This window comes from Solanum dulcamara, chromosome 9 (assembly GCF_947179165.1).
Source record: "Solanum dulcamara chromosome 9, daSolDulc1.2, whole genome shotgun sequence".
Lineage (NCBI taxonomy): Eukaryota > Viridiplantae > Streptophyta > Magnoliopsida > Solanales > Solanaceae > Solanum > Solanum dulcamara.
This window is the reverse complement of record NC_077245.1, coordinates 1,436,902-1,456,803: the sequence shown is the minus strand read 5'-3', so window position 1 is coordinate 1,456,803 and position 19,902 is coordinate 1,436,902. Positions and strand designations below refer to the sequence as shown.

Genomic DNA, 19,902 nt, shown 5'->3' with positions numbered 1-19,902 from the left:
TATGACCACCTGAAGTTGGTCATCCTTTCATAGGCACGTCATGATTGGCTAAATCTGAGATTAATGGATTTTAAAAATATAACTGAATATAATTCTGTCTTGTTTAGAATTATAGCTCAGTTAAATTTATACAACAACAACAACAACAACCCAGTGAAATCCCATAACGTGGGGTCTGGGAGGGTAAAGTGTACGCAGACCTTACTCCTACCAAGGTAGGATGGTTGTTTCTGAGAGACCCTCGGCTAAAAAAAGCGTAAAAAGGGGTCAAATAAGGTTAAGAAATTCAAAGCCATATAGGAAAATAAATAAAGAAAGCGTCGCAGATAAAATAGAGTAATCAAAGTACAGAAAGTAATAAATAATAACAAAAATATCAGAAATGAGAGCACAAGAAATTGTAATGTGCTAATGCGCCTACGAATAGGAAAGAATAACATGAATATGCTCCTGCGGCAGCAATATCGCGAAAAGGGGTTAAAAAATATTCGGAATTACTTTATCACCTTCTTATTGCTGAATGCCACAACGAATTGCTAATAAAAAATCATGATAATCGGTCCGTTGATTCTTTGCCACTCCCTGAAGTGAATCAGATAAATTATAACCAACGAGAAAGAGGTCATAGCCCCAGTTGTGATCATGGTCATGATCGAAGAAGAAATTATAATCATGATGCTCGGCTGGCACCGAGAAATGATCAGCAGTACAAAAAAAGAGTGAAAAGCCAAAAGCTTTACCAAAGAAAAATTTAGAAAGTATATGTCATAGATGTAGCGTTATGGGCACTAGGCACGGATATGTCGGTCATCAAAATGCATGGTTCAGCTATATCAGGCATCTTTGAAGAGGAAATAAAATAATTCAAAGACAAACTTTATCTCTGAAGATAATATTGAGCCTATGCATCTGGATGTAACTGATTTCTTTAATTTTCCAGAAGATAATATGAATATTGATAAGTCTAATAATATTTAAATAATTTTCTTTTTATTTGTCTGTACTAAATGATATGTTTGTATTTTTCTAATCCATGTAAATAAATAAAATTTGTATAATGGATCATGTTTTAATTATAATATTTACTTTATATCTTTTTGAAGAAAAATATGGATATGCCTCAAAAAAATTTGGATCAATGATCAATCACAAGGATATTTGTGTAATTGATAGTGAAACAACTCATGCCATTTTAAAGACGAGAAATATTTTTTCAACTTGCTTAGAAGAAAAGTAAATGTTACTATAATTTCTGGTAATTCAAAAATGATAGAAGGCTCCGGAAGAGCTACTATATTTCTACCTAAGGGGACAAAAAATGTTATATAAGATGCACTATTCTCTTCTAAATTCCCAAGAAACTTGTTAAGTTTTAAAGATATACGCAGAAATGGATATCATGTTGAGACACTAAATGAAATGAATATTGAATACCTTGGTATAACCAAGAGTGTCCCAGGCCAGAAATATATTTTGGAAAAATTATCAACTTTGTCGTCTGACCTATATTATGCAAAAATTAGTTCAATTGAAACACATATGATCGTAAACCAGAAGTTTGCTGATCTAAATACATTTGTGCTATGGCATGATCAAATATGTCATCCTGGATCAATAATGATGAAATAAATTCTTGAAAATTCAACTGGACATCCGTTAAAGACTGGAAGATTTTTACGAATGATGAATTTTTATGTACTGCTTGTTATCAAGGCAAATTAATTAGTAGACCATCAACCATGAAGGTTGGCATCGAATTTCCTGGCTTTTTAGAGCGTATACATGGAGATATATGTAGACCTATTCATCCACCTATTGGATTGTTTAGATATTTTATTATCCTAATAGATGCATTATCAAAGTGATCTCATGTGTGCCTGTTATCATCTCACAAACTGATATTTGCAAAGTTGCACAAATAATAAAATTAAGGGGGCAATTCCTAAATTATCCAATTAAGGTTGTTCGCCTTGATAATGCTGGAGAATTTATATACCAAGTTTTTGATGATTATTGCTTATCAATTGGGATAAAAAATGAATATCATGTTGATCATGTTCATACTCAAAATAGCCTCTCAAAGTCATTTATTAAGCGCATACAATTGATAGCAAGACCTCTACTTATGAAAATAAAATTGTCCATTACTGTTTGGGTCATGCTATCTTACATGCAGCAGCACTTGTATGTCTCAGACCGACAAATTATAATAAATACTCTCCGTCATAATTAGTATTACGTTACAAATTTTTGATTGTGCGGTATACGTGCTTGTAGCACCACCACAACGTACAAAGATGGGCCCTCAATGAAGGTTAGGCATATATGCTGGATTTGACTCACCCTCCATAATTCGCTACCTTCAATTGTTGATAAGAGATTTATTTACTGCTCGATTTGTAAATTTTCGGTTTGATGATACAACTTTTCCACCATTAGGGGGAGAGAAAAAGGAATTCGAAAGAGAAATTGCGTGAAAAGTTCATCACTATCTCATTTTGATCCACGTACCCGCACATGTGAGCAGGAGGTCCAGAAGATCATCCACTTACAAAAAACAACAAATCAAATGTCATATGCATTTACTGATTTGAAATGGATAACTAAGTCATATATCCCTACAGTGAATGTGCCTATCCGGATTGATGTCCAAAAAGACCATCTACTTGTATCATAACTTCTGAATCTCAAACATGCCTGAAGTTTGGTAGACCATTGGGTTGAAAGGATAAAAATTCTAGAAAAAAAAGCGTGAGGAATAATAAAGATGATACTACAAAAGAACCTCCTGAAGAAGGTCAAGATTTGAGTAGTCCTTATATTCCTAAATAAATCAATGATCCAAGACTCAAGTGAATGAAGAACTTTCAATAAGTTCTACCGGTGATGAGATAAATTTAGATCGATCGAAAATCATAATAGATAATGTTTTTGCATATAATGTTGCACTTAACCTCATTCAAGATAGTGAAAGTTTTGAGCCTAAATCCGTTGAAGAATGTTAAAGTAGGGAAAAGACAATTCAATCAGAATTAGACTCACTTGCTAAATGTGAGGTTTTTGAACCTGCAGTCCAAACCCCTGAAGGTGTAAAATCAGTTGACTATAAATGGGTTTTTGTGCGAAAATAAAATGAGAGAAATTAAAATTGTAAGATACAAGGCACGCCTTGTTGTACGAGGATTCTTTCAAAGACCCGAGGTCAACTATGATGGAAAATATTCACTTGTTATGGATGGAATAACCTATCGATATCTCATCAGTCTAGCGGTACATAAAAATCTTGAAATACATCTAATGGATATAGTTACAGCTTACCTTTACGGTTCACTTGATAATGAAATTTACATGAAAGTACAGAAGGATTAAAATTACCTGAAGCATGTACTAAGTCTCGAAATATGCACTAAATAAAACTGCAAAGATCATTATATAATCTGAAACAATCAAGTCGTATGTGGTATAATCGCTTTAATGAGTACTTGATAAATGAGGGTTATATAAATGATGTCATTTGTTCATGTGTTTTATTAATAAAACGGAAACAGAGTTTGTTATACTCGTCGTTTATGTTGATGACATAAATCTCATTGGAACTCTTGAAGAGGTGCAAAAGGCGATTGAATATCTAAAGAAAGAATTTGAGATGAAAGACCTTGGAAAGACAAAACTTTGTCTAGGTATGCAAATTGAACATTTAGCAGACGGGGTCTTTGTCCATCAATCTGCCTACACTCAGAAAATCTTAAAATGATTTTATATGGACAAAGCACATCCATTAAGTACTCCAATGATTGTTTGATCACTTGAAGTGGATAAAGATTCTTTTCGACCTCCAAAAGAGAATAAAGAACTTCTGGGTCCTGAAGTACCATATCTTAGTGTTATTGGTGCACTTATGTATCTTGCTAATGCAATCACACCTGATATAATATTTTCTGTTAATTTATTGGCAAGGTATAGTTATCTCCAACGCGAAAACATTGGAATGGTATCAAACATATTTTGCGATACCTAAAGGTACCATTGATATGAGTTTGTATTATACTAACAAAGGTTGTGTAGACCTTATTGGTTATGCAGATGCATGTTATTTATCAGATCCACATAAAGCTCGATTTCAAACAGGCTATCTATTTACATACGGAGGAACTGCTATATCATGTCGATCTATAAAATAGTCTATTGTTGCTACTTCTTCAAATCATGTTGAAATAATAGCAATCATGAAGCAAGTAGAGAATGTATGCGATTGATATTGATGATACATTTCATCAAAGAAAGATGCGGCTAAAAAAATGATGTCAAAGTACCCATAATTATATTCGAAGACAATGCCGAGTGCATAATTCAATTTAAAGGTGACTTCATTAAAGAAGACAGAACGAAACATATTTCACCAAAATTATTCTTCACATATGATCTTCAGAAGAATAGTGATATTGATGTACAATAAGTTCGTTCAAGTGATAATCTTGCAGATTTATTCACAAAGGCATTACCAACATCAACTTTTTAGAAGCTAAGATATAAGATTGGAATGTGTCGTCTCCAAAATATCAAATGAAAGTTTTTTATTAGGGGGAGTAAAATACGCTCTGTACTCTTTTTTCCTTAACCAAAGTTTAATCCCACTGGATTTTCTGGTAAGGTTTTTTAATGAGGCAGCAATCAAGACGTATTATTAGATATGTGTACTCTTTTTTTCCTTCACTAGGATTTTTTCCACTGGTTTTTTCCTAATAAGGTTTTAATGAGGCACAAGATCTATGGGTGTTCATGATAACTATGTATATTGTTTCTTGTAAAGTTTTTAATGAGACACATTACACGTGGATATCCAAGGGAGAGTGTTGTATAAGTAGATGTCATGCCTTTCACTTTTCTCTCCACCAAAATTTGCCCCCCTAACTTTCTCCCCTCAACTTGTTACCTTTCTTCATTTGTAATGGCTATAAAAATAGTCACTGCTATTATGCAAATATATGTACACAAACAATACTCTCCATTCTCTTTTTCTATATCCATCTTTCTTCTTGTTTTGGTAAGTTAAATTTGTTTTATAACAAAATTTATTCCCAAAACAAACGAACCCCTAAAGGATTGAAATGTTAAACATGATGAAGGTACACGAGGAAAATCTAGCTCCCAATAATGAACAAACTTTAGACTAAAATTTAATGCAAAAAATTATTACAATGAGTTGGGCAGCTTAAATGGTGCCACTTATAAATAAATTTTAGTGGATGAAATGAAATGAATTGTTTTGATTTAGACAATTGATTGAAATCTACCCATTATTTATCTTATACTTGTTGGCTTTGCAATCTCCGTTCACTTTGTCAAGGCACTTAATCAATAATGATAATTATGTATAGTGGAGTAAGAAATTTTAGTCCATATATTTTGTTCATATTAGACAATTATTATCTTTGTTTATTGAATTCTGAATAGATAATTTTTACTTATTAACTATTAGATTTTTAACATAAATAAAAAATTTGAATAAAAATTATTAAATTCTATCAAATCAATAGCAAGATTGGCGAACCCGGCTCTGCCATGAAAGTTACTCATCTCTTATCCCCCTATTATTGTTATCAATGAATTAGTAACAACGAAAAATAACTTCTACATTCTCTTGAATCAACTGGAAACTTCAGCATATTTGTTAAAAAGCAAAATAGTGAAACAAATATAAATCAAGAAAATATACAGACGTACATATATAAGATGATTCGATGATTTTTTGGCAAATTGTCATTACATATAACGAACGTAGAAAAATTAAAAAATATTTTTCTTTCATACCAACACACCCAAATACGAGCTTCTTTTAAATAATTGAATTCTAGTACCATCTACATGGAGATATATGGAGGGACTGCATTTGATTCATCCAATAACTTTACATTTTAATTGGCAAAACAATTACTACTAATTATTAGCATAACTTAATCACCCACAAAGGTGAAATTACTAACCTTTTTGTTTGAAACTTGTGCTGTTTATGAATTTTGTTTTTTCACTAGAGTATTATGCAAGTTGATCTAAGTCTACTCACCATCCCTAACAACAGTATGATACTATTATAATATTATTACGCCTCAGTCTCAAAGCTACACCACGATGAATTCGCTTACATGTTAGTCTAAAATCGATCAAGATTATGATAAGATAATCAATGTCACACTAGCCTTATCAACATTTATTTGATCCACTTAACTTTTCATAAAGTTTGAACTGCCACAATTTAAACATCCAACATTATATCATAAAGATTTAAACTTACATAATAATTAAGACTCCATTTTTTGTGGAGTTTGGACAACCAAAATTCAAACCCCAAGTACTTTTTATGGATTTTTAAACTGCTATAGTCCATACTCTTTTAACATTTTTTTCTGTGAAAATTTGAACTACTAAAATTTAGTTCCGACATATTTTTTATTGAATTTGAATTGTGTCAGTTCAGAACTTTAGAGACTTATAAACGTTCAAACTCTATTTTTAGGAGTTTGATCCATGCAATTTCAACTGAATATAACTAGAGGGATATTTTTAATCAAATTTTATTTCTGCATTCAAAATCTATCACAAATAGCCGAATAAATTTATTCTTCACTTTTTTAGCCATATATATAAATTATGCATTGATTACACCGATCATATATGGATTGTGGATTATGCATATATTATACATTTGCCGGCTACTTTTAGTTTAATCAGTGTCTAGATGGCTAATTGAGATTATTCTTCAAATAATGTAACTAAAGTTTACTTGTGGTCTAAAAATGACAACTTGTCGATTTTTTCCACCATAGGGCCCCCATAATTCATCCGATAATTGGGCTTGAAACCCGAGAACCTGAATATAGTCTTAGGCCCAAAATAAAATTTACCCAATTGTCTCCGACTTCAAAACCAGTTAACCAAAAGCTTCTTCTTCTTCGTTGAGAAACCCTCCACATTTCACAGTATTTTTACAGCTGATTTTTTGAATTAAATCCTGAAAAATGTCGTGTGAAGACTCAAAGCCAGTGAGTAAAGAGGAAATTGATGATGGAGAAAGCATTGGGTCTCTTCTGAACAGCAAAAAGAAACCTAACAACAATGCCGCTTCAAAATCTCAGCCTCCCAAAAATGCTAAGTTGAAGAAAGAAGAAAAAGATGATGATTTTGAAGAATCTATTTCAAAAAAGAGTCCTAAGAATGTCAAGCCCAAGAAGGAAGAACCCTCGCTCATGTCGAAGAAAAGCTCAATTAAAACTGATAAAGTTGGTATTGTTTTTTTGTGCATTTTTGTTTCTTTACTGTTTGATTTGTTCCTTTTTTGATTGGGTTTGTTGTGTAGAAAGTTGTGAAAAAAGAGGAAGAGGATAAGAAGAAAGGAACCAAAAATGGAGATACCATTGTGAAGAAGAGGGAAAAGAAAGTTTATGACTTGCCTGGACAAAAGAGAGACCCTCCTGAGGAAGTATGTGACTTCATCTTATAGTTGTAGATGCATTTTCAAAAAAAAAAAAAAATATTTTTTCGGGTTTTAATCTGATGTAAATGTTACATTTTTTTGATTTTCAGAGAGACCCTTTAAGGATTTTCTATGAATCCTTGTACCAGCAAGTGCCAGAAAGTGAACTAGCAGCTATCTGGTATAACATTTTCCCTTACAAACGATTTTGGATAAGTTATTCTTAGGTAGCTCTGTTGTCGTTTGTGTTAATGAGTATTCATGAATCATGAAGCTGTCTCTATCTTCTTTCAGTTACGGATTGTTTGAAAAAGAACAACCATGAATGTTATGTGACCTTAGAGGCCAGAGTTTGTTCTTGTCCTAACAAAGTGTGTGTTATTCACCTGGTTGATGCTTCTGTATTAGCCCATGCTTTCATTTAGTCATACGCTTCATCGAATGACTAACATCTAACTATTCTTAGTCTTATTTTGGGATATAAACAGTGGTTTAGATCTATTCATTATCAGACAGAAACAAGAGTAAGGGTGTGGAAATTCTGTTTGTATATTGTACAACGGATAGTGGAAACACGAGGTGTGTGCTTGAATGTCGACATGCATGGAAGTGCAAGTGGAGCAGCTAAAGGAAACATGTGAAGTAAGCAGTACCATGTCAAAAGAAAAGCCCTCAGACGTGAACTTACAAGTCACTTTCCCTAACCCCCAACCCCTCCTTTGTTTTTTTTTTAAAAATTTGTTTTTTAAAATAAAGAAGCATCAGCATAATGTAGGTTGTACGTCTACAACTGAGATGCTTAGTGAAGTTGCTAATCGAGTTAGTAACCATTGGTCAAGGAATATGCATCTCGGCTTCGCCCTTTTCGCCCAGTTAAGTACAATACATATCTGGCCACCTTAGTCCTAATCTAAAAGTTTCAGCTTGCTATGATTGATCTAACGCACTACTTTAGTTTGAAAATGCAGAAATCATCTTTCAAGTGTTGATTTGAACACAGGAAAAAATGAAATCAAAAGTATGTAAGATTTGTTATAACTTCATTGAAACTTCCGCCTGGAATGAGAAAATGGATAGTTTCAACCTTTTGACATTCTATGTGATGAGTTCAGCTAACTTCTGACTGAAACTGTGGCATATAGAAGGTGAAAATTTTTCTGGTAGTGCATTTTTTTTCTTATTGACTATGGTTTAGTACATCCTTATGCAAAGCACTGTGTCACTGGGCACAGGCTTTTACGTTGATTACGTAGGGGATTCAGGTAAAATTGCCACCAAGAATAGTTTGTGTTAGTCATGAGTGTTGGTAGTGGTTATGACAAATTAGATTAATGTGTGTCTGAAGCTTAAGATGGGAGCTTCTGTGGAGCTTTGTTGGTTGATGTCTACTTTTTTGTTGTGTTCAATCATATGCCTTTTTGCATGCGTTAAGAATGATATTTGGGAAGATTGATAGCATCTCTTTTCTTCATTTAACTGATGTAGGATATAGAGGCATGTGAGTTTAGACTGTTTAATCGATGCATTTGACATTATTTTGATGAAATATTGTTGCAATTACTTCAACCAAGATCTCACAGTTTACTTATGACTGTCCTGTTGCAGAACATGATACAAAACTATTTAGCCCATTCTTTTTATTACCATGCTTAGGTGGCACTCAATTTTCTGAGTTCTACTGTGGGTCGATGCTAAAAAAACTATGTTTGATGCTGCTCATCTATTCTCTGATACAAACTGTCACCCTTCCCTTTCTGTCTCACTAAATCCACCCTGATCACCAAACAAGTGTTTGAAGTGATATAAATTGAACTAGTTTCTCTAATGAATTCGGTGGTTGATCTCAGTCTATAAATGTTGTGAAATAAAGCTGGTCAAACAATATCTACGCATGAATAGTTCCTCCTCAACAGCCCTTTTGACCATCGGTGATGCTACAGAAGGGATCTTGATGGATCCTTATTCTTCAAAATGTCTGCTTGTAACTGTTAACAACCAAATCCAGAGTTGTTCATAATGGTTATAAAAACTACGTCAACTGTGCCTTACAGTTGGATTTAAGTAATTATATCATGTTACTCTTGTTCTTGCAGGATGATGGAGTCTGGTTTGCTTCCCAAGGACTTGGCGAAGAAGGTTTTTGAGAAGAAACAAAAGAAGGCCCAGCAGCTAAAGCTTGGCTCACCTATGAAAACGGTTGTGACCATGAAAAAGACTACAGAGACCGTTACTATTAAGAAGACGACATCCTCCTCAACCTCGCTATCAACGCAGAAAAAGAAAACCCCAGAATCTGAAGCTAAATCAAAGCAGCAGTCAAAGAAACGGAAGATGAAGGATGATTCTTCTGAAGAAGACTCGGATGATGATTTCGTTGCAACTCTGAAAAGCGCAAAGAGACAGAGAGCTTCTTGATTTTTCTTGTATTACGCATTGACTATTGGCTAAGCGAAATTGTAGATGAGAAATGAACAACTAGGCGCCATCGTCTAGCAGAATTTGCCATGGCTAAATCTTTTATGTAAAAGTTCCCATTGATTTGATGAGCTATGAGATACTCTGTTACATGCATTTCAATTTCCACCTACTTGTAAGATCTATTTTAGACAGTGAGATTTGGAGAAAACCATTCTAAAATCTTTGGTCTGTTTAGACTTTTGTTCTTTCTTTTCCCATTCTTTTTTCAGGCTCTATTTAGATTCGAAAACAATTACAATAATTGTATCTCAAACTTCGTTGTCCCTTTAGAGATAGGGGTGAGCTAGAAGCTTACTTAGTTGCCCCTTTAGAGATAGAGGTGAGCTAGAAGCTATATTTAGAGATAGAGGTGAGCTAGAAGCTTACTTCAAGTATTTATGACTCAGATGGCTAACACATAGGCGAATCTTGGTGCTTGCATTAACACAGTTTAAAAATTCTAAGTGAACATTTGATATGATACCATCCATATAGAAGAACAAATTGTTATTAATTCAAATTATTTTTCTTGACAAACAGCATCCGAATGCGGGTCTTGTTCCCAATTTTTATTTTTATTTTAGAAATAGCGTTTACCGGCTATTTTTTCTTTTTTGGTCACGATTTTGAAAAATAGTGACCATAAAGCATTTTTTCGGACTTGTCTTTAAATTTTTTAGCCATAATACGTTTTAATTCGTCTATGTTTATTTAGTTTTTCACCTTGCTTCCTTCCTTCAAAAGATCAATAGTTATTCTTCATTTATTTCAATGCTGACTTAGAAACTCAACCTATTGATTTGGGGTTACAGCATAATTTTCCTGACCCAAAAAATTGTATTGTTTCAAATAGATGCAAAAGGTTAAATATATTATTATTTTTTGGAAAAATCACATCATATATGTATTTAAAAGTTAATATTACAACTTTTAAATGTAGTTTTAAATATTTATCACTTATAACATTTTATTTACAGGTCTTAACATATCTGTATTAATTTAAAAAATAGTTTAAATTAATTACTTTTAATATGTTAAATTAGAACATAATTAATAGGAGTGATATCGCAAATACAACACATTTATTGGAACAATCCAATCATTAAAATAAATTAATTTTAATTTATTAAAAAATTATTAAATGTCAGCACACGAAATAAGAAATAGAAAAAGGCATGTAAAAAAAAAGTTCTGCTTTCCTTTTGTAATAATCCATTACTATCTTGGAATGAAGAGAAGGTGAGGCAACATGCTCCTAATCACTTAGTACACAGGACCATGAACACTGAGATTAGCTGCCAACAGAGTGCTCCTGATCAGGCTTATTGGAAATTGACCTCTCATGGAAACTTTACTTGCAATTCAGCTTGGGAACAGGTCAGGAGAAAGAAGAATAAAACTATGACTGATTCTCTTACATGGCATACCAACATACCTTTTAAGGTCTCCTTTCTTCTATGGAGAACTCTCAGGTACAAACTTCCCACAAATGATAAAATTACTACTTTTGGGAGAGAACCTGCAGCATGCTCTTGCTGCTACAGCCCTGGCCTAGATAATATTGATCATATATTTGCATCTGGAACCGTTGTTAAAAACATCTGAAAATTCTTTTCAAGCTAGTTTGGGATTCTACATGTTGACAGCCCTCTTAGAAGCATTCTAATGAAATGGTGGACCATTAAGCCTAACAACTATGCTCACCAACTTACCTACAAGCTACCCCCATCTTTATATGTTGGAATGTTTGGAAGAATAGATGTGCTAGCAAATATGGGGGAAAGAAGTCTAGTACTACTAGAGTAATCTTCTCAACTATCAAAGACTTACAGATGCTTATTTCTAATATGTATCCTTATGTTGTCTGGCCTGGGAACTGGAAAGAATTGGTTACTATGATAGAAAAGTGCAAGCATGAAATAAGGGTAATCAAAGTTCAATGGATCAGACCACCCCCTTCCATTGTTAAACTCAATATAGATGGAAGTGCTATAGATAATCCTGGAAGAATAGGAGCATGAGGAATCCTTAGAGATCATACAGGTGCTTTGATTTATGCATTTTCCACTCCTTTGGGCATTGGATCCAACAATCAAGCTGAGGTTTAGGCAGCATCCTTTGGCATTACTTGATGTCTGCAACATGGCTACAGCAGGGTGATCCTAGAAGTAGACTCAGAGCTATTGGTCAAATGGCTCAAACAAGAGATACGACCTCCATGGAGCATTCAAAGCTATATCACAGATCTGCAGGGATTGGTCAAGCTGCTGGAGTTATTTCATTGTAGACACACCTTTAGGGAAGCTAATTTCCCTGCAGACACACTTTCAAAACAAAGCCATATTGTTAATCATACACAACAACTACAACTATCACCAACTCCCAATAGAGATCAAGGGGCACTTCAAAATGGACAAAGATGGAATGGCAAGTTTCAGGAGAAAGAAAATGAAAAGGATCAAACAACCCCCTTGAAGGATTTGTTTACAAGTAGTATAGAAGGACTTCCTTCCTTTTCTTTTCTTTCACCTTTTGTACCTATTTAACTTGGCTATCTCTTACATAATTAGTCATAGCTAATTGAATAGATCCTAGTTTAGAGTTTCTCCAACTTATGTAAGGGGAGAGTCTCCCTTGTTTATGTTTTCTTAGGCGCTTTGTATCGAGAGGAGTCCTCTAACCTATTGCTTAGCTACATAGGGGCCATTGTCTTCCTTTCCTACTCTTGTGCAGGTACAATATAAATCTGTAGCACCCAACAAGTTTATCAGATCTGCAGCAGTTGAGCTTTCCTTGGAGCTCTTCCAATGCAAACAGATACACTGCAGAGCTGTACCTTCAACAAGAAGTCCCTGCTGAGGAGCTGTCTACAGAACTTCCAATACAATCATTCTTACAACTTTCGGTTTCCATCAAACTACAACATATTGCACAGCTGCAATGTGTACACTAAAGAGCTGCAACATTTGATCCAAGTTTGCCTGGCTGGACAGTTGCAGTTCTCAATTGTAACTCTTCAGCATCTACACCATGCAACACACTGCAGCAGCTGAACTTCCTTCTTGTGGAGTTCTTCCAATGCCAATATTTCTGGAATTCCTCCAATGCAAACATGTATCCAACAAGGTCAAGAAACCATCTCTAGACTTTCCAATACAATCAGACATGGAATTCTTCAGCATCCAAGAACTTTCTAGTAGTTATGACTAATTTTGTAAAAGGGAGAGTCTCCCTCGTTTATCGCTTTCCTAGATATTTTGAATTGAGAGGAGTCCTCTTCTAGGGTCTTACTCTTTTCCTGTATTTAGGAGGCACTTTATTATATCGGGGATGAGTTAGCCGACCTTAGTAGGTTAGCCGACTTACGAACCAACTTAAGAATGGAGGTAAGGTTTATGTCTCCCTCATTGTATCTTTCTGATTTTATCTATAATAAGGCTTGGGAGTGTGCGGCTCAACCCCGACCGCCACGAGGGGTGGGAGCCTCGGGGCAAGGTCCGTTTCCTGGAAAGAAAAAAAAATATATTGCACAAGTTTCTACACCCCCAACATCTCAAAATCAACAGTAATTCTTCTTGCCCCATCATTAACAATAATCTTCACCATATCACCATATTCAATAAAATTTTGTCTCAACTGACTCCATCTTTCTCGCTCAAAAAAAATCTTCACCATAAGAATCAAAAACTTGTTCTTACCCCTAGAAAAAGTCTTAGGGTTGTCGATGATAAAACATTAGTCAAGATAGAGCCACCAAATTTTCACATTTTAACTCAAACACCAATGAAGAAGGATGTCTATTCAGTGAAGAAAAATATATATCCTTTAAAGAAGAATCAAAATCCAATCAAGAAGATTCAAACCCTTCTCATTAAGATTGTGTCGATGGTGAAGAAAATCTCAATTTCTTCAAACCAAAAGGGGCTAAAACGAAAGAGCAAGATTGTGCAATTTTCTTCATCTGATTATTAGGATTCTAATTTCGATTTTTGTAGATCAAAATAAAGCAAAAAAGCCAAAGAGTGTTTCGAGGGGAGAGTCTTCAAAACCCTCAAGAAAAAGATCTAGTTCAACATTGAAGGAGGATTCAAAAAATCCCAAGTCAAAAAAGGTCGAACATGTTGTGAAGGTATATTTAATAAATTATTTTTAAAAAAAAATATTTCTTTTTTATGTATACAATGACATCAAAATGACGTGAAATTGATACGAAATTAATAGACTTTATTTATTGATTGTGATTTCTGTATTGACATGAAAATAATAATATTTTGGTGTACTATGTGTATATGCAAAAAGATGCAGGTATGAAATTATTATAATGTGTGTATTATTGGGTATGAAATTAGTATGAAATTGTTATAATGTGTGTATTACTTGGTATGAAATTAGTATGAAATTGTTATAACCTGTGCGTATTATTTGTTATGAAATTGATATGGAATTAGTATGAAACATTATCTAAAGTCTTTATTATGAAATTGGTGTATACTTTGTGTTTATAATTAGCATGAAGTTGGTATAATTTTCATACTATGTATACTGTTATAATGTGTGTATTTTTTAGTATGAAATTGTTATAACATGAGTAATTGGTATGAAATTGAAGATTCATATTATGCATACTGTTATGATGTTTGTATTATTTGGTATGAAATTGGCATGAGTGACATTTAAATTGACACAAAATACCAAGGTACGACACAATCCTAGGGCAATATGGAACACACAAGATCAGTGAGGGCACAATTAGCGAGAGCGAAGCAACCAGTACTGTTACTAGAAAATTTGATGGACCATGCTTAACAAAAGAACAGGCTACGAACACCACTAATTATTGTTGACACCCAATTTTGACCCCCCACAACGCAAATTAGCTATCGAGTTTCTTTGAATTTCGAACATTTTTGAAATAATTAGCTTTTATAAAAAATAAATATATTTTCATATTATTCTTAACTATTTTTATTTTTTTATAAATTTTAGTATAATCTACATATTTTTATATTACTATATCTTTGATTACTATTTATGTAGTTATTCGAAAATCATCTCAAAAATATTTTATTTTTAACTAAATACAATGTTGGTTAGGTTAGTTTAATTATAGTTTGCATTTTTGAAAAATTTAGTTTTTTTCTAAAAAAAAATAAAAAAATCCCCAATCTCCACATCGAAAATTGTATGAAAATTTAAAGTTTTTGGAGCCTATATAAAGACTCATATTCTTATTAAGAAGGGAGAAAAAGTGGAGGTTTTTAGCTACCCCAAAGTTGGAGATTAAAGTCTAAATTTAGGCTAAGAACAGTGTTCTTATAACATCAAACCCACGAAGGTTCGAGTCTAAATTTTTAATCTTTTTTTTATAGATTGAAGTTCCATCAAACTCTTGAAAGAGGTAAAATCTTTTCTCAGCTTTATTTTATTTAATTATTTCATGTTTTATATTTAGTTGATTCGTAGTCTTATTTTTTTTAGTTAGCATGTATTAAGAATAATTATACTAATGATAGAAATTTCTTATAGTTAGCATGTGTTAGGATTAATTAGCTATCATCTGTTGGGATTATTTCATGAAATATCTTAGTTTTGTTCATTATTTTTTCAAATAGTTTTCTTTGACAATATAGATTTTCATGTTCTTAATTTTTTCTTTCAATATGATTTAGATAACAACAATATGCTTAAAGTTATTAGTTAATTAGAATTTTCATGGCCTAATTGATTTAATTTTTTCTTTAAAATTTGAGCAAGTATAGCGTATATATTAAATTTGTGTTCTTTAGTTACTTGAATATATTTCTTCTTTTCTTTCTTTTGTCTACATATTTGCATATTGTTAATCACTTCTAGGATGCCCATCAATTTGATAATTTAAAATATCATGATATATTCCTTGGTTTAGCTTAAAATGAATAAATGCTTATATAATTTTATTTTGGTGCATGTGATATCAATTCGAGTCCATCTTTGGACCTCATCCTTGCATATCATTGAGTTTTGAGTCTCTCATCATCTTGCTTAAATGACTGAAAAGTTGATACATGGAAAGGAAGGTAATATTCATGATTTGAATATTGATATTGGGCTGTATACATGGAATACAGGTGGAACAGTGTCGTATACACTGATATACAGTATCTATGCAGTCTGATATGCAAGAAAACAATGTTGTATACAATGATATACAACAGATACAGGGAACAAACAGGTGGTATACAATGTGTATACAGTTTGATATACATAAATAATGTTGTATACACTGTATACAGTAAATATACAGTTCAATATACAATGTATATACAATTGAAATATACATTGAAGTTGTGCTTAAGACCAAAACGCAGATGACACAACATCTTAGTCCAAGCATACAGAAACTTAACTGTCGGGCTATATTTTTATGTGTTATTTATTGTTTATTTTGATTCGGATTGTAATAATTTACTTGCTTATTTTATTTATGTTTGCTTAGATATTAATTTTAATTTGTTTTAACTTAATTAGATTCTTCTAATGATAAACCAATTCATGTTAATTTACTCTTTAAATGATTTTCTACCTTTACTTGTTCATTTGATAAACTTTTACTTTTTTTTATATATAAATGTATATTATTTTCAATGTTTAAGTTTGATCATTTTTTTTTTAAAAATAATTTTAAAGTCTTTATTTCCTTTTAAATTAATATTTTTAAAAGTTAGTCAAATAATTTTTTAAATCGTCGGATAACCGCCCGTTCGCGGCCACTTTGAATGCTTAACACCTTCTCAAAGTGGAAATAAGAACCTCGTACTTTTTCTCTGAATTTTTAAGACTTAAATATGTTAGGGTCTTTTAAATTAAGTTTTCTTAATTTCTTTAAAAAATTAAGTGGCGATTCTTTTTTTCTAAAATTAATTTTTTCTCTAAAAAGTATAAATTAATTTTAAACCGTATTTTTTTGACATAACAACTATCTTACACCAAGACCCTTTAAATCATTTGCAAGATAGAGGATCGACTCATATCTTCCTTCCTTTTTTTTAATTTAGAATGTTGTATATTTTTTACTTCAGTTTTTGACATGAAATAACATATATTATGTTTTTGTTTTATTAGTATTACTATGCAGTACACTAAACATTTTAGTGTCATTTGATTTATATATAATACTTGGAATAAAGCTTAGCAATTAATTTTATAAAATTAAAATTCAATTACATATCAAATTTTTACATATAAAATATACCTACAATTCTAACTGGATATCAATAGCATACAATTGTACAGACTTCTGTACAGTGAGAAAAGACAAAAAATATATATCATATTTATACCAATCTCATATCAAATTAATACAAATAATAACCAGATTATATATAAATATAATATATCAGTTTTATATCAATTTCATACCAAATTAAAACACACTGTAAAAAGACTAGAAATAACACAATGTACCAATTTCATACCAAATTAATGTCAAATTCGTATAACATTTCAATGAACGATTCTTCCAAACAAATCACATTTGATAGACCACGCATGACAAAAGAATAGGTTCCAGACACCACTAATTATCTTATACCAAGACTCTTGAAATCATTTGCCAGATAGTGGACTGGCTCAAAGAAAAATTCTTTCAAAAATAATAAGAACAAAAATCAGAAAAAATGATCGAAAGAAGACAACAAAACTATTGAAAAAAAATTATTTCATAAAAACAAATAATAAATTGAGTAAAGTGATTTTAGTAATTTTAGGAATATAAATATCTAATCAGTTATAATCTCCTTATTAGATGTCAATTACTATAAATTATTTTTTTCATTTATAACTGGTTAGAGTGATTTAAGGAAGATAAATAATTTATATATTTATTATTTTGTTATTTTCTAATCTGTTTTTTAATTATTTTATTATATTAAAAAAATGTTAGAAGCTGTTAGTATTTTACTGTTAGTACTTGAAATATAAAAAATCATGTTATAATTAGTAATAAACTATCTTATAAATGTCATTCATGAAATTTTCACTTATTTTGTTGCTTTTTCATTCCGTATTGCTTTTTTCACTTAGTTGACATGATAGTCATTTTGCGTAATCTTTCAAAAAGATATTTATAAATATATATAAATTATTGTACGTCAAATAACATAAACAAATATTTAGATCTTGAATAAATTCTTATTGATTTTAATTTTAGAAACTTTTGCCAATCGAGTTAATTGTTGTTTAAATCATTATTCTACAAAAAGTTAAAATAATGGAAAACTTGCATGGTATAATATCTCGTATTATTTTTAATTTAAAAAACATGTCTAACATAGTAACTTTTATGCTTTAGAAGATATTCAAAATTAAAACAATGTCTTTTTAAATCTAATCATTTCTTGTCTAAATAATTAAACACTCAATTTGTTTCTTGTCTAAATAAACACTCAAAAAATGGAAGAAAAAAAAAACTTAAAGCCAAAACTAAAAACACAATTAATTCAAATTGAAGTGAGAATTGTACAAAATTAAAAGTAGGAAACAACTTCAGATTTAATTATCTACAAATTCAATCTTAATTACATCAATACTATTTTTAGAAAAAAAGTATAATTCTGAAAATATGTGCATAATAATTGATAAAAAGAATTACTAATCGATTTCAATTAACATTAATAATAAATACTCCCTCTGTCCAGTTCATACGACACACTTTTTAGTCCGTCCACAAACTAAAAAGGACATATTTTTATCTTTAATAACAATTTAATTTTAAAAAGCTCGATGATTTATAATTACATAAATATCTTTAACTTATTTTAGACCACAAGTTTTAAAAGTCTTCTACATTATATAATTGAGACATAGTGAGTATATATAATTATTTTTATTTATATTACAACATTATTTTGAGGTCTTATTTTTGGGACCTAAGGGTTGAGCCGTCCAGTCTCTCATCACAACAACAGCAGAAAAAATGGCTGATCATCCTGAATTAGCCGCACAATGTGCTGCTATGACGGAAAAAGAGAGAGACGTTATGGATATTCTGTTAAGTTTACCGGAGCTCATAGCTGATTTACGCGTTTATGGCAAAGATCAGCTTAATGCTAATTGGGGCTGGAAGAAACGGAGGTCCGCCGATTATTTTCCTTCAACTCCATTCCCGTCTCCATCTCCGTCTCCGCCGCCAGAACTGAATAATTTAAAGCCTAGAGTTGCACATACTTAGGTTAACGCCGTTAAACTTAACCTAGCTGGCTGATTGACCTGATCGATATATCACGTTGTCCATGTTTAGTGTTCTTGTGGAATTATTATTTGTATAACTACGATTAAAAGATAATCACTTCAAAATTAATCTTAATTTTATTATACTTTGTGTTTGTTTATCTTCTTACAAAATCGTTTTATATTTATCCTTTGTCTTTAACATGAATTAGATGGATTTCATGTGTAAAGAACCCTAATTCTTTTGGCGAGTTTGAGCTAAAGTTCAACACTGATTAATTATTTGGTAACGAAAGGTAAAATTAAGATATTTCATGTGGTAGATTAACCACTTTGTATAGTATCCAACAACTGAAAAGAACAGTTTTGAATGACAATATTATTAGTTTCTCTTCTTATGTTATCATTAGAGAGTTAATTAATATCTCTCTAACTTATTTATCATTGTTATATTCGTGAGATGATCACAAAAAGGTAACATAACCTGGACGGATAATTGTCTATGATCGATTTCTCCTGTCAAAGCCTTCTCAGTCAAGGTCATCACACCTGGCTTGTTTAATCGATCTCTAGTGTGATTTTTGAGTTATTGCATAGGAACAAACGTATCTAATGTGCACTCAAAGAGTAGTTATTCCCTCCAAAAAAGAAGTTAATATAAATATTTTGTCTTATAATTAGCGTTATACTATTGTGTAGTCAGTTTGGACTTCAATATAATATTCCAACCTCTATGTATTTGATGTAGCAGTGCATGGCTGATTCAA

At 31.8% G+C, this 19,902-nt stretch overlaps 1 protein-coding gene across 1 annotated transcript; it reads left to right on the top strand.

The window, feature by feature from the left end:
• The first annotated feature begins 6,909 nt into the window (after positions 1 to 6,909).
• Positions 6,910 to 10,108, top strand: LOC129904240 (uncharacterized). Its single transcript, XM_055979783.1, has 4 exons — positions 6,910 to 7,277; positions 7,355 to 7,477; positions 7,582 to 7,652; positions 9,565 to 10,108. Exons 1-4 carry the CDS (start codon positions 7,017 to 7,019, stop codon positions 9,884 to 9,886), a joined length of 777 nt encoding a protein of 258 aa, XP_055835758.1. The 5' UTR covers positions 6,910 to 7,016; the 3' UTR covers positions 9,887 to 10,108.
• Positions 10,109 to 19,902: the final 9,794 nt, after the last annotated feature.

Bases quoted from the DNA above. Each gene is read 5' to 3' on its own strand.
- LOC129904240 (XM_055979783.1), top strand. From the start codon at position 7,017: ATGTCGTGTGAAGACTCAAAGCCAGTGAGTAAAGAGGAAATTGATGAT. The intron at 7,278-7,354 runs GTTGGTATTGTT...TTTGTTGTGTAG, and splicing joins GCTCAATTAAAACTGATAAA to AAAGTTGTGAAAAAAGAGGA. The intron at 7,478-7,581 runs GTATGTGACTTC...TTTGATTTTCAG, and splicing joins AGAGAGACCCTCCTGAGGAA to AGAGACCCTTTAAGGATTTT.